This window comes from Electrophorus electricus, chromosome 4 (assembly GCF_041902795.1).
Source record: "Electrophorus electricus isolate QZ-2024a chromosome 4, ASM4190279v1, whole genome shotgun sequence".
In the NCBI taxonomy this organism is placed as follows: Eukaryota; Metazoa; Chordata; class Actinopteri; order Gymnotiformes; family Gymnotidae; genus Electrophorus; species Electrophorus electricus.
In genome coordinates, this window is record NC_137500.1 from 37,559,531 (window position 1) to 37,572,312 (window position 12,782).

At 43.8% G+C, this 12,782-nt stretch overlaps 1 protein-coding gene across 1 annotated transcript; it reads right to left on the reverse strand.

Annotated features, from left to right (window-relative positions):
- Window positions 1-100: 100 nt before the first annotated feature.
- ino80da (INO80 complex subunit Da) lies at window positions 101-11,496 on the reverse strand. Its single transcript, XM_035523519.2, has 10 exons — window positions 10,964-11,496; window positions 8,558-8,804; window positions 7,414-8,204; window positions 6,532-6,637; window positions 6,085-6,309; window positions 5,719-5,822; window positions 5,307-5,440; window positions 4,544-4,755; window positions 4,229-4,386; window positions 101-3,874 (listed from the first exon to the last, which is right to left on the reverse strand). The coding sequence occupies exons 2-10, from the start codon at window positions 8,773-8,775 to the stop codon at window positions 2,886-2,888; spliced, it is 2,937 nt and encodes a 978-aa protein (XP_035379412.1). The 5' UTR covers window positions 8,776-8,804; window positions 10,964-11,496; the 3' UTR covers window positions 101-2,885.
- Between the last annotated feature and the right edge of the window lie 1,286 nt (window positions 11,497-12,782).

The following is a 12,782-nucleotide window of genomic DNA, read 5'->3' on the forward strand; positions in this document are numbered from 1 at the left end:
AACAGCTAGGATGAACGTCATTTGGCAAACAATGTGCAAATTAACAGGACACAGACCTACTGACTTTAGTCTTCGGTTTAACATACAACAAAAAAAAAAATTACGCACAGCAAGTTTTATTCATACATCCAAAAACAGATCAAATTTTGTCACACTATATACAGATATTACATACATTGTTTATACACATATTACATAATTTGTACAAGAAAAATATACATAAAAATGTAAACTTTTGTATACAAAAAATACCTTAGACAAATTAAGCAAGGACCAATAACAAAAGGTGACTATATTATTATTAGCTCATCCTATCATTTAAAAACAGTTATACAGTACATTCAATGAGAATAGGAATTTGTCAGCTATCTTTCAAATTTCAAGCAGTTTCAAGTGCCAACCGAGCCCTGAAGATGGTATGCTTTAGAGGGTTTTGCTGGGCAGTAAATCTCCCCATGTTTTATGTGAAACGCAGTGGGATCACATTCTTTGCAAGTAAAGCCCATTAAAAACCTGGAGTTGGAGAGACATGGTATGGTAGAAGGGATTGAAAAGCACAGAGCTTTTCTTGCTAGTATAATTTCTTTAAATCAGTGAATCAGATATGAAAATTCTATCTTCCAGCAGCCAAAGCTTGTTAGTGGCGTTGATTTACTAGAACAAACCATTGCCAAAAAAAATAAAATCAAATCACTGATGCTACACAGCTGCAAGTTCCTCTATATGATAAACTGACTACAATTTCAAACCAAAAGAATTATGTGTGTGTCAAAGTTTTGAGGGGAAAAAGCGTTCAGTAACCCTACTCGCGCATTCTTATTAATCTTTCTCTTTGGAAACAAGCTTCGATGTTATTTCATTGTAAGGGTCAAAGTTTTTCTGTTTATGGTAATGCAAACGCGAATCTCTTAGCCATAACTATTAGCTGGATTTTAATAGCTATCAAAAATACTGTCCAACATGATCACAGTCTTTTTGTCCAAATAAACAACAAAAATACACCAACGATAGTCATTCAACATGAAACATCGACCACTAGAATTTTGATAGCCATTAAAAGCAGTGTTACACCACAAAACTAGAGTTCCACTTGGTTTCCTGCAAATGACATTTTTCTTTTACCCTCAGTCAGTCCACAGTCTCCCAGTTATCTCATCAATAACTTATCAATTAAAACCCAATTGCTACTTCCGAATCCAACCGCTACTCTATATTTTACACGACAACATGTGATAATCATTCCGTGTCTAAAATCTACCAGAAACCCATAATTTACTGTGATAGCTAAAGAAGAGTTAGATACAGGCCAGGATTAAGTGGGGAGATGAGTTCCTTGTGCTGCCTCTTACAGGGAGCGGGCCAAGCCACGGTGCTTTTAGGGGCCACAGACAGCATCCAACCTCCTGGGCACTGCTGAATTTAAACCTGGTTCATGTTACCGTCGAAGTCTGATGAGGAAAAGTCACAGTCCTGGACTGCGTTTAAAAACAACACAACAATTGCACCGAAGGTCCCAGCACAGCAGAGACATGGCAATTTAGGGTGATGTCAGTCATTCCTCCAGGCATTCCTCATGACTAGCCGCAGAACTAGTAAAGGACTGCTCTGCTCTTGGTTTTGGAGAGAAACCTCGCTAGGCCTTTATATTCTAAACCTAATAAGCACCATAAAGAGAAACAGACATTTCCAATCAATATATCTGGTGAAAACTCTACCAAAAAAAAAAATAAATAAAAATGATATATATTTATATATTCTTTCTTGTCATAAATGTAAAAGCTATGGAATATTTTCTGTGGGAGTTTCATAATGGTGTTTTTTAATGAATAGAAAACAGCCTAGCTCCAGCTCTGCCATTAACCAGAAAAGAGTTCAGCCTTTATTGTTACCTTTGAAACCGAAATGGGTTTTCTTTTCACAGCACCAGACTTCCCCTATACTTGGGCTGTCTAGGTGCTATGAAGAACACAACTCAGACTGACACACAGTTCAATACTGGGATGAGAAAATATGCTGATGTGCTTTATTGCTTGAGTAACCAGGTTTTACGTAGAGGTGTCTGTGAGGTCTCTGAACATGAACGTGTACAGCCCAGGCTAAGTCCTCTGAGTAAGCATAATCTGAGTGTCTGCATAAAAGGGTAAATATGTACAGTGCAATATAAAAAGAATCTTCTGGATAAAAGCCATTTAGCTGATTCCCGCCATACTGGATAGCCCAGCTGGGATCGGATTTATACACAGAGACGCGCGGCCGTAAGGACCGCAGACACACCGAGACTCCTGCTGGTGCCCGTTTCCACCAAATGAAGGCCTGCCCCAGAAGCAGGGGAAAGGATGGGTGCGGAACTGAAGTGCTCATGTAGGTGAGGCAGCCACATGGTGAGAGAGCTGTTCTCAGTTAAACTGACGCTACTGACGCTAAACTCGGCAAAAACATGACAACGCTGTCGTCTTCAGACCAGAGGGAGTTCTCTGCGTCCCAAACGAACCTGCACAGTCATCCCAACAAATGCAGGAATGCCAGCTAAACAAGCCTCTACTCTCTTCTGCATGAACGAGTGACAGCAAGAATAATTTAATGTCCAAATTATGCATATTTGCTAAATACATGAAACATCTTTCCCAGATGTGTTGGTATTTTCTACCAATACCAATATTTAATACTATAATCTGACCATATCATCAGACAATAAGGATTTTAATTAACTTGTAACAACGCTAAAAGGCCAATAAAAGTCTTGAAAGGCGGGTAAAGTGATCCGGCAGTGACAGCAGAGTGGTTTGTGAGCAGCGTCAGGGCACCAGATCAGATCACACCAGCGTTCTGAGTAAACCCTGAATAAGGCTTTGCTGTTGGTTTGGGAGAATGTTTGCCTTTCCCTCTCACTTGCTCTGCTGGAACGGTGGAGTCGTGCTATTGGCACTTGCAGCAGTGGCACTAGCAATAGTGAACCCAGTAGGGGGAGCTGTGGAACTGTGGCTTGGCTGGAGGTCCTTGGGGATTCCGCTGTGCGAGGCCAGCTGGTGGCCGAAGGCCGCACTGAACTGCGGCAGCTGCAGTTTGGGCTGGGTGGTGGGGTTGAGGAGGTCTCTCGGGGAACCGGAGGGGGACGCGGAGGGGGCGGGGGGGGCCGTGAGGCCCGTGAGGCCCGGTTGGGGCAGGGCTGTCAGGGCGGCCGTTGGCTGCAGCGCTGCAGGGTGCGTGTTAGAGGGTGGGGTGGAGAGGGACGTGGAGAGCAGATGAGTGTCGGGGTTCAGGAGGTTGCCGAACTGTGCCGGGTCTGCGAGCGAGAGCGGCAGGTTGCTCCAGGGAGCACGCGGCGCACCCGGCAAGCTGCTCAGAGGCACCTCAAGCATGAGGGGAGGCTCGGTGTGGTAGGAGCCCGTGTGGGGCGAGGAGATATGGTCGCTGTATGGCGATGGCACGTGATCGCTGCCGTAATGGCTGCCGGGTGGAGAGGGCAATGGGGGCTCCACCTTAGAGAGGGTGGCACGGGGGAACGGCCGCTCTGACAACGCGCTGCTCTGGACCGAAGGGGGCACTGCAGCCGGAGCCGTGGCCGAGGGCGGCCGGGGAGACGGGGAGGGAGGAAAGTGATCGTCTGCTGAGGGGTGAAGGAGATTGTCCTCCAGCTCCAGATTGGGGAAGCTGTCGGCTGCTATTCGACCATTTAGGAGATCCCCCATGCCTGCCGCTGAGACTCCTGACCCAGAGAACACGCTCATGGTGCGATGGTCGACCCCGTCAGCCTGGGTCAGATCACCCATGGAGGTCAAACCAACTAGCGAATCTGGATACGAACCCATCGCCTGTAATGCGCGCACCAACTCCTCAGCCTCTTCTGTCGTGGGTAACAATTCCCCATTCTTGCCTAAACACGCAAACAAAATTAGCCGCCACACACACACACACACACACACATACATATACATATATATATATATACATACACACACACACACACACACATACATATATATATATATATATATATATACATATATATATATATATATATACATATATATATATATATATATATATATATATATATATATATATATATATATACATATACATATATACATATATATATATATATATATATATACATATATATACATACATATATACATACACATATATATACACATATATATATATATATATATATATATAAAAAACACCATTAAAAAAAAAAAGTTAAGTGTGTCAGTGTCTTTACCCTCAAAGAGGTCAAAGTCCTGCAGGTCATCTGGTAGTCTGGGTAGCACATCTGAAAAGTCTTCCTGATTCAACTCCAAATCGTTTGGAATGTCTGCTATGTCATTGGTGATGTCATCGGGAAGTTCATCGGCGCTGAGGTCAGGCGTAGATGGACTCCTGAGGAAGCAAGAAAAGCCATTAAAGTTAATACAAGGTAACAAGCATGACTGGAGACAAAACACAAGCAGGACCATGAGATTTGCCCACCCATCATTCATCGTATATACCAGGCAACAGATAGTGTGTATGCATGTGTGTCCGCGTCCGCAGGTACCTGATGCTGGCGTGGTGGGTGGGCAGTGCCAGCGTTGGGGGCATGGGCAGATTGCCAAGCGGGAGGGCAGGAGGGATGGGTTTCTGGGGGCGACGAGGCCCTCTCCTCCTCTTTTTCTTGTGTTTCTTGGTCAGCGCTGGTGGTTTGGTCTTTTTCCGTGGCCGCCGCTGCTGCTGCACACGCCTGTTACTGTCCCCGCGCAGGAAATTATCCTGCAAACATGCCCGCACGCGCAGTCGAAGTGCATCAACCAACAATGGGTAAAATTTAAGATGAAAACGGCAATGGAATACTGAGATGATGTGTTTGATGTTTACCAACATCTCACGACATGGCATACGTGACTAACCCTCTGAAAGGGAAATTACTGCTGGACAATAATAAAATGCTTTTTGCGACATTAAGATACATAAGCAAGTTTTTGTAACAATTATTTCTTGTTTTTATGTTATGGAATTAAGCAGAGAAACTTAATGGGTTTATTCGACAGTATACTTGTATCCAAGTTGAACGGGAGCTATTTTTAGTATGATCCGAGTATAAAAAGTTATTGTTGTACATACGCTCGCCTGCTGGAAAAATGACCATTTCCCCATTTTTAGCTATGAACTATGAGCCATTACATTACAACTAACATTAATCCAACTCACTGACAAGAGCACCTTCAGAGAGTAAAACACCATTAAAGGACTCTTACGAGGCATTTAACACCAGTCCCTTAAATCCACAAAAGCAAGTAAAGATTACAAATGCTAAAAATCACCATTTTCTTGGCATGTTCGTCACAGAGAGGCGTTTGGTGGGTGATGTCGAAGACAGGCACGGAGCACTGCTGTCCGTCAGCAAACCGCGCCGTGCAGCTGGAGAAGAGGTGCTGTGATCGGTTCTGCAGGATATCTGCCGCGCCACGCCGTCAAAGAGAATCACACATACACACACACCCCTCTCTGGGCACAGTGTGGGAGAAGCATGCATGACGCATAAGGAGAGGCACTGGAGCTCCAGACCAACTCCGTGTAATGCACACATCGTTAGAATGCATCACGTTCTGTTTTCAAGAAATGGCACGTCTTTTGTGGGAACTTCAGTGGGAACGTTTGCGGATGTGGTAGGCAAATTAGCATGCTACCTGTGTGTATGTGTGTGCGCGCGCGCGCACATGCACATCAGGATACGTTGGAAGCAGTGGCGTGTGAAAGGCAGAGCTGGACTGCTGCATGGTTGACCCTTTGTACTTCCTGTACAAAGCACCTTTTCCACTTCCTGGGGCACCGCAGGCCTAGAAGTGAACACACAACACTTCTTTTTACACACACATCTGATCAGTTTGATCTTATTCATTTGTAGTTAATACTAGAAACATTTGGTGTCTTGGTGTGGACCTGACTGAAACAGGCAAGTTGGAGTTCAAACAGTCATGTTACGACATTCAGATAACCGGCACCAACATGCATCATGCGGGTTCCTGTCAACTCTCACCTCCTACAATTCTATTTACGCACATGCACACACATGCAAACACACACATGCTCCGCTTCTACCTGCTGGGGTTGTGTGTGTTTTTGCTGAGCTGCTGGATCAGCTGGCCAGTGCAGTCGGGTTCCTTGCTGGCCGCATGGAGCAGGGCTTTCCTGAAGGCGTAGCGGTGTCTCCTGTGGCGCATGGCGGCCCTCTCCTGCCGGCACAGGTGCTTGTAGCGCTCCTGCAGGTACGTGCAGAGGCGCGCGAGGCGGGACCGCCGCGGAACCGCCCCCTCCGTGAAGGAGCTGAGGCAAGAAAGGGAGAATCGGTGGGAGGAGCGACAGAGCGTGGAGCAGCCACCCTCACCGTGGGCCTGAAGGACATCATTTTCAACAACTCCAGCTGACAGGGAAGATGACTTCAGTGGTTCGTTTTCGAGGGGGCTTAGCTTTAGGTCATTCAAGTACTCAGTCGGCTACAAACCTCAACATGTTATGAGTTCCAACACTTCCAAATGAATTCCTTACTAGTGGTGAGGACTTCTTTCTCCTTGTCTCCAGACCTGAGGCAATGAAGGAATTCTCTCCTCTGCATCTTCATCCTCATCAGCACTGTCTTCAGACCAGTCCAGCCCTGCACACAGTTACAACAGTTAATACGGCTTCAATATACTGTTCTCGGACCTGTTTAGTACACAAAAACCTAGTGCTTTTGTTAAAAAGTAAAATCGGGTTACTCATTATATGGTACATTCAAATGATGCAGTTCCTTTACATTTTATTTGTGGCAGTTAGGGATGGAGGGAGGAGACTCCCGTGAAATGCACGTTTAATTCATGTGTTCATGCAGAATTCATGTATTTTAAATAAGAGTTTAGAGTTGTCAAATAGTGTCTCAAGTCCATTTATTTCAGTTTTAGTTATTTGTATAGTATCTCCTCCTCTGCCTCCCAGACCAAATGCTCAGTTCATCCTTTCCAAGATCATGCCTCTTGGAAAGTTGCGACATTACCAAGAACTTGTGAAATCTCAAAGAAAACTTGTGACATCTTCAAAACACAGCAGTCACATTAGTGTTTTAGCCCTCATTTTAAAGACAGTAAACAGTCAGGGGCTCTCAGACTTAATGGAAAATTCCATTGAAATATGCTATTATCAGTGAAATCTTTCAGGGGCAGGTTAAAATGCTGCTCTTTACCATCTCCCAGCCATCATTAGCCACTCTGGTTTTTGATAGTGCAGTATTCCTTTAAGAGTAAAGTAATTCCCACAGCAGGAGCTCTTTATGGCTGTGTTCATGTGCTACATGCATCTAGGTTATGTAGACTGATGACTGTTTTATGTCTGAGAGGCTGGGAAAATTCACCTCTTATGCACATGTGTGTATGAAATGTTTGCGCAGAACAATACCAAGGTGAGGGAACAGATCTCCGTGCTCTCTATGTCTCTGAGCACAGAGCTGCACCAGATGCTGCAGCCTAAGCAGGCAGGCAGGGGGCGCTGTGAAGGCAGTGGGTCGCATAGCCACTGGGCGGCGCTGTGGGCAGTCCTGGGCAGCGGACAGGTGGCCGGGGGCAGTGACGAGGGCTTTCTGGCCGAGAGGCCGGCTCTGCTGGCCTGCGGAGGGGGGCACGGTGGTCAGCAGAGAGGTGCCAGCCTGAGGTGGGGCTGACTTGCATAGCAGACCCTGCGGTGTCCCCTGTAGGACATAGGAGGACAGAACAGCATGCTGGGGTGGTGGGAGGAGCCCCGGAGGTGGGGGCGGAGGAGGAGGTGGAGGCGGCGGTGCTGGTGGTTGGAGGTGCGGGGAGGAGGGCAGCGCGCAGGTTGCCGCAACTGGTGTAAGTTGCTCCGAGGTGGGCGGAGGAAGCCCCGCATCACGGGGTGGCACTGGCTGACTGGCCGTCGGCCGCCCGGGGGGTTTCCGCTTAACCACAGAGTTCTTCGGCATGGTGCTCTCGCCTCCATCTGTGTCCTCCTCGTAAAAGGCGAAGGGGTCGAGCAGCTCCGTGTCAGGCAGGGTTAGGGCAGGCAGGTGGGTGTATGGGGGAGACGGAGGCAAGCCATCCAGCCCATTGGAGGCTTTGAGAGCCAGAGGCGGCACGGTGATGTTCAGTGCTACGGACTCCAGTGCATCGTGCTTCTTCTTGCGCTCTTTTTTGGGGATGAAGCCCAGCACTTGCAGGTGGCTGTTACAGTATCTACACGATACAACAGAAAGGGCCAAGGGCTGTCAAGCTACAATAATGAAGGAATGGTGGCACTGAGTACTGCAGGACTTTTTCTGGATATCAATGCCATTAGATGTCACTGACTGTGCTTTACATCCTGCCAATACATCTAACTCAGGCACAATTTTTGTAGACTTGCATTAATTAATGCATAATGCGTTAATCTATCTAGTTGATTGATTGATTTACAGAACACAGTTTATAGAAAAAAAGATCACTGCTTATACAACAATGAACTTCAAGCTGATCACCTGAACGCTGGAGTCCTCATGCAGGTGTACCAGGAATAGACAAGCATGTAGGGGAAAACAGCAACCACTCACCTGCGGTCCTCAGCTTTGGGGATGGGGTTGGTGCATCGCTGGCTGTTGTACTTGGCCACATATTCACATTGTTTGAAGGGAGCAGTCTTGTCCTCTAAAACATGCCGTATGCAGAAGGCGTAACCGTTGAGTCTGCGCTGCTTGCACAGCTTAGGGCTATATGAGCACAATGGCTTATTGTCCACCTCCGAGAAGTGTATGTGTTTCCCCTCGTACATCACGTGACTCTGGTCCTTGAGAACATCAGCTGACGAGAAAAAGGCGGAAAAGACAGGGTAAACATAGACTCACCACTGCAGTAGAGCTCACATTCCAGTAAGGAGGTAGCAGTCAAGCACAAAAGGCAGACGACTAAAACAACGTACAGAGACAGTGGACATATACAGAAGATACAAGACTAAAACATAGTAGAAGGGGATACACACTTAAGGATTTATCAGGCCTAATCAATATAGAACACCACAATGTTATTATTGGATTCAAAATTGGAAGATAAAAAAATAATAATACTGGTAAAGTACAATAGTATTTTGAACGAAATGTAGGCTATACTGTAGTCTATAATAAAGTTGAAGTGAAAATAATACATACAAATTCAAAATGCTCTTCAGAAACATTATTTGACATTAGAAAACTAGACTGAACACACTATTCCCCGTGCCCGTTTTCCCTTCTGAATACTGGATTAATGTTTGAACAAAAAGTGGAAAAAAACGTCAGGGCTCGTTTTCATGTGGTCCCTAAAGACCTTTGGTCTGAAATAAGAAATAGCTTACATGTTAAATTAAATACGATGGAATTTATTACAAAAAACAATTATATCTAACGACATTTAATGACTAGAGCTGTCAAAAATGAAAATACGCATAAATAACATACAAAAAATATATATTTTTAAATACATTTAACGCAAATAGTGCTGGTTTAATTAAACATATTTCTTAAACTGGTAGTATGGTTTGGCTTAGCGCATCTCTTAGCTGTCTCAAATTAAACTTGAGCACCAAATAAATGACCAGACTCGTATCAGCGTGATAGCTGGAAATGCCATAACTAACTGCACCTTGGCTCAGGGAGGACTAACATACCCAAGCGCCAACGTACTGGTGTCTGCGTACACTCGTGTAGGCAGCTGGCTATAAAGCCTAGAACCGCACACCTAAATTATTTAACTTAGTAGGTTAATGACTTGGAAGTGACAGAGACAATATAGCCTGGTCATGCAGTTTTAGGCTTTAGGGTTCTTTTATTAGCCTAAAACAAAAACGAACAATGTATGGGCGTACTCGCAAAAGTTTTTTTCCCCAATTAAAAAGAAAACAAAACTATAATTTAGTGGTTACTCCTCGGTAACGCTCAGCACAAGCCTTGGTTCTTACTTACAACAAATTCTCACTAAACCGCTGTTTAAACACGATGTGAGCCAACGCTGTTACAAGTCCGGGGCTTGCTAGCAAAGCTAAGATAGCTAGGCTAGCCAAGTACAACCAGGAGTTTAAAAAGTTAAGACTGTTAACCTTCAGACAGAGAACGTTAGCTAAGCTAGCTAGCTTCCATGTCGATATTGCCAATATCGCTAAAACTGCCAATCATCATTAACGTAGACCAACATAAACGTCTTACAAATAACGTAAAAGAGATAACCTGCTAGGTAGTAACCCAGCTATCAATAACACACAGGTCACATCAACGAGCATCTATGAAGTGGCATCTTTAATTAGACAAGCGGTCCAATTTTCTTTCGCCTCAGAAAAGTCTTGTATGTAGCCAACCTAGCTAGGCAGTATAGTATAGTCTCCAGAGCGCGACTAACCTCGCTAGCCAGTTAGCTAGCCAGTTAGCCAGTGTATTTTAACTACGCGACCTTATCTAGATCGCTAGCTTCTATTGCTAAAAACAAAGTCGCGGTATCCAGGAAACGGACACATAAACACAGTTCTGGTTTATTTCTCAACTCCCCAAAGGTCTGTTCAAACTTACAGTTTTATATGGATTCATAGATGTACTTGCTCTTTGCAAAATGTAATTAATGTGTTAATTAATCGCAGTTATTATCGTTTTGAACAAAGACGAAAGGCGTGCGGGCCTCTATACAGGCCGACAAAGTGGTAGTTACGTAGCTAGCATGCTAGCTGCTTTTAAAACTATTTATATTAACTTAACATAGGCCTTAATTCAAAATACTAGGAAAGAAATGTAAGGGGTGTCGGGAATATGACTTCATAATTCCTCAAAGGGATACTTTATGTTAAACCAAATCCCTGGAATAGAGAGAAGGAAGATATAAACAGCGGCCCACAAAAGCTTATACTCCCCAACCCTCGAGTACCACATGCGCCGCCTTAGAGAGCTCAAACCCAGTTGCGTCATTAATCGACAACCCTGCTGTAAGATAGTTGCGCTTACCTTAAATTAGTATAGGCTCTACGGGGTATTCGCTCCGGATAGACTGGAAATGTCTAATATAATCAGCCGGACCAGTTGTGCATCGGCACTCGATATTCTACGGAAAATACTCCTTTCTGAAGTCGTACGCCATTAACTTTAGAGCGGTGAGGCATTTAAATGAATTTTATCCTCGGCTAACATTGGAAGTACAGGCTGCTGGGGTTTTTTAGTTCAGTCCTCGGTAGACTCCTCACAGCACCACTATCGGCACTTGGGGGACATGACAACAACCCACAGCTCGACAACAACCTCTTCTACCATATTGGAAGTTGAACTGGTTATTAACTACAGGCGAAATGATGAACCACCATGCACATCCATTTCACTGAACTGGCACTGTTTTGTGGGGCAGATAATGTGCCGAGATGTCCAGCTGCTACAAGGGCTAAGCGTTGTCTGCGTGACATTTTTGTAAGCACGATTACACGTCCTCGGATGTCTAGCCAACTTCTATCCGTGTAGCTCACTGCATAAGAGAATATCTTCGCTCTTTCTTACTGCCCACTCACTGCCAAAGCATGAATAGCTTTAGTGGAAGGGAGGAGACCCGCAAACTTTACACACTCTGTTTAGGTTTAAACTTCCATGTGAAATTATTAAAAATAAGTCTCTTTATCCAGCGGTATGAATTTTATATTGCATATGCAAATTACAAATTTATGAATGCTCAATTACAATGTTACAATAAAAGGAAGACAAACAATAATTATATTAAAATATATTTAAAACAATAGTCATGGTCTAAAGTACCATTCTATGACTTATGTGACCTTTAAAAAGAATCTCTGAGCAGTACCCTATATTACCACATACACTATGTAGGGTATTTGGTTATTTATTTCAGCATTTGTGTTCTTGATTTAGTTCAGTTTAGAATTAACTGACTTTGTATGTTAAATTCACACATCAAATTGTTTTCATTTGCCATTATTTTCTAGAGACTTCTCAAATATGTTTTTTGTAACATACTTGGGTTGTTGCACTTTTTGTTCACATGACCTTACAGTTAACATTCAGATCACATTAGATTTACTTGATGTTTACAATATATTGTATTATATTATCACCAGTAAGGTGTATACTAAATTGACTCTCCCAGTGCCTACAGAAGTTCCTAGTTAAAGAATACAGTTCACAGTAAAAAACATAAGAAAATACACATTTCACTGTGGATATATCTGTGCCCATTTGAAGAGTCATATTGACAAGCAATTTTGGTTGGCAACAGGTTTGCTAGTCTAAATGCAGGTACGCTGTGTGCACAATTAAGCAAGTTGTATTTTTTCCCGAATATTTAAGAAAATAAAAGTGAGGTTTTGGCTTTCTTAAGAGAATATCCATGTGTGCAGAATTATTATGCAACTGAATGAAAAACAAATTTCCTATCTTACTTGTATTTCATCTGTTAAAGTGAGAATATTAAAACAACTCAAATTTTACAGATAAACATTTGACATTTCAAAAAATAATAATAATAATAATCACCCGAGTGTCAGTTTCTTAGTCTGTTGATCAACGTTTTGTGCAGCAGCAACAGCTTCCCAGACACTGTTCAGAGAGCTGTTCTGTTTTCCTTCACCATATGTCCCCCGTATAAGAAGAGCCCACAAGTTCTCAATAGGGTTTAGGTCAGGTGAGGAAGGGGGCCATGTCATTATTCTTTCATCTTTAAGGCCGTTACTGGCTAGCGAAGCAGTGGGGAATTTCGATGCATGCGATCGAGCATTGTCCCATATAAAAATCATGGTCTTGCAAACACAGACTTTTTCCTGTACTG

What these genes read in the sequence shown, in the direction of transcription:
- ino80da (XM_035523519.2), bottom strand. Translation starts at nt 8,775, where the DNA reads ATGTACGAGGGGAAACACATACACTTCTCGGAGGTGGACAATAAGCCA. An exon ending in AGATCTGTTCCCTCACCTTG is followed by an intron (nt 6,638 to 7,413) that starts GTATTGTTCTGC and finishes AACTGTGTGCAG; the next exon opens with GGCTGGACTGGTCTGAAGAC. An exon ending in ACCCACCACGCCAGCATCAG is followed by an intron (nt 4,387 to 4,543) that starts GTACCTGCGGAC and finishes TTGCTTCCTCAG; the next exon opens with GAGTCCATCTACGCCTGACC.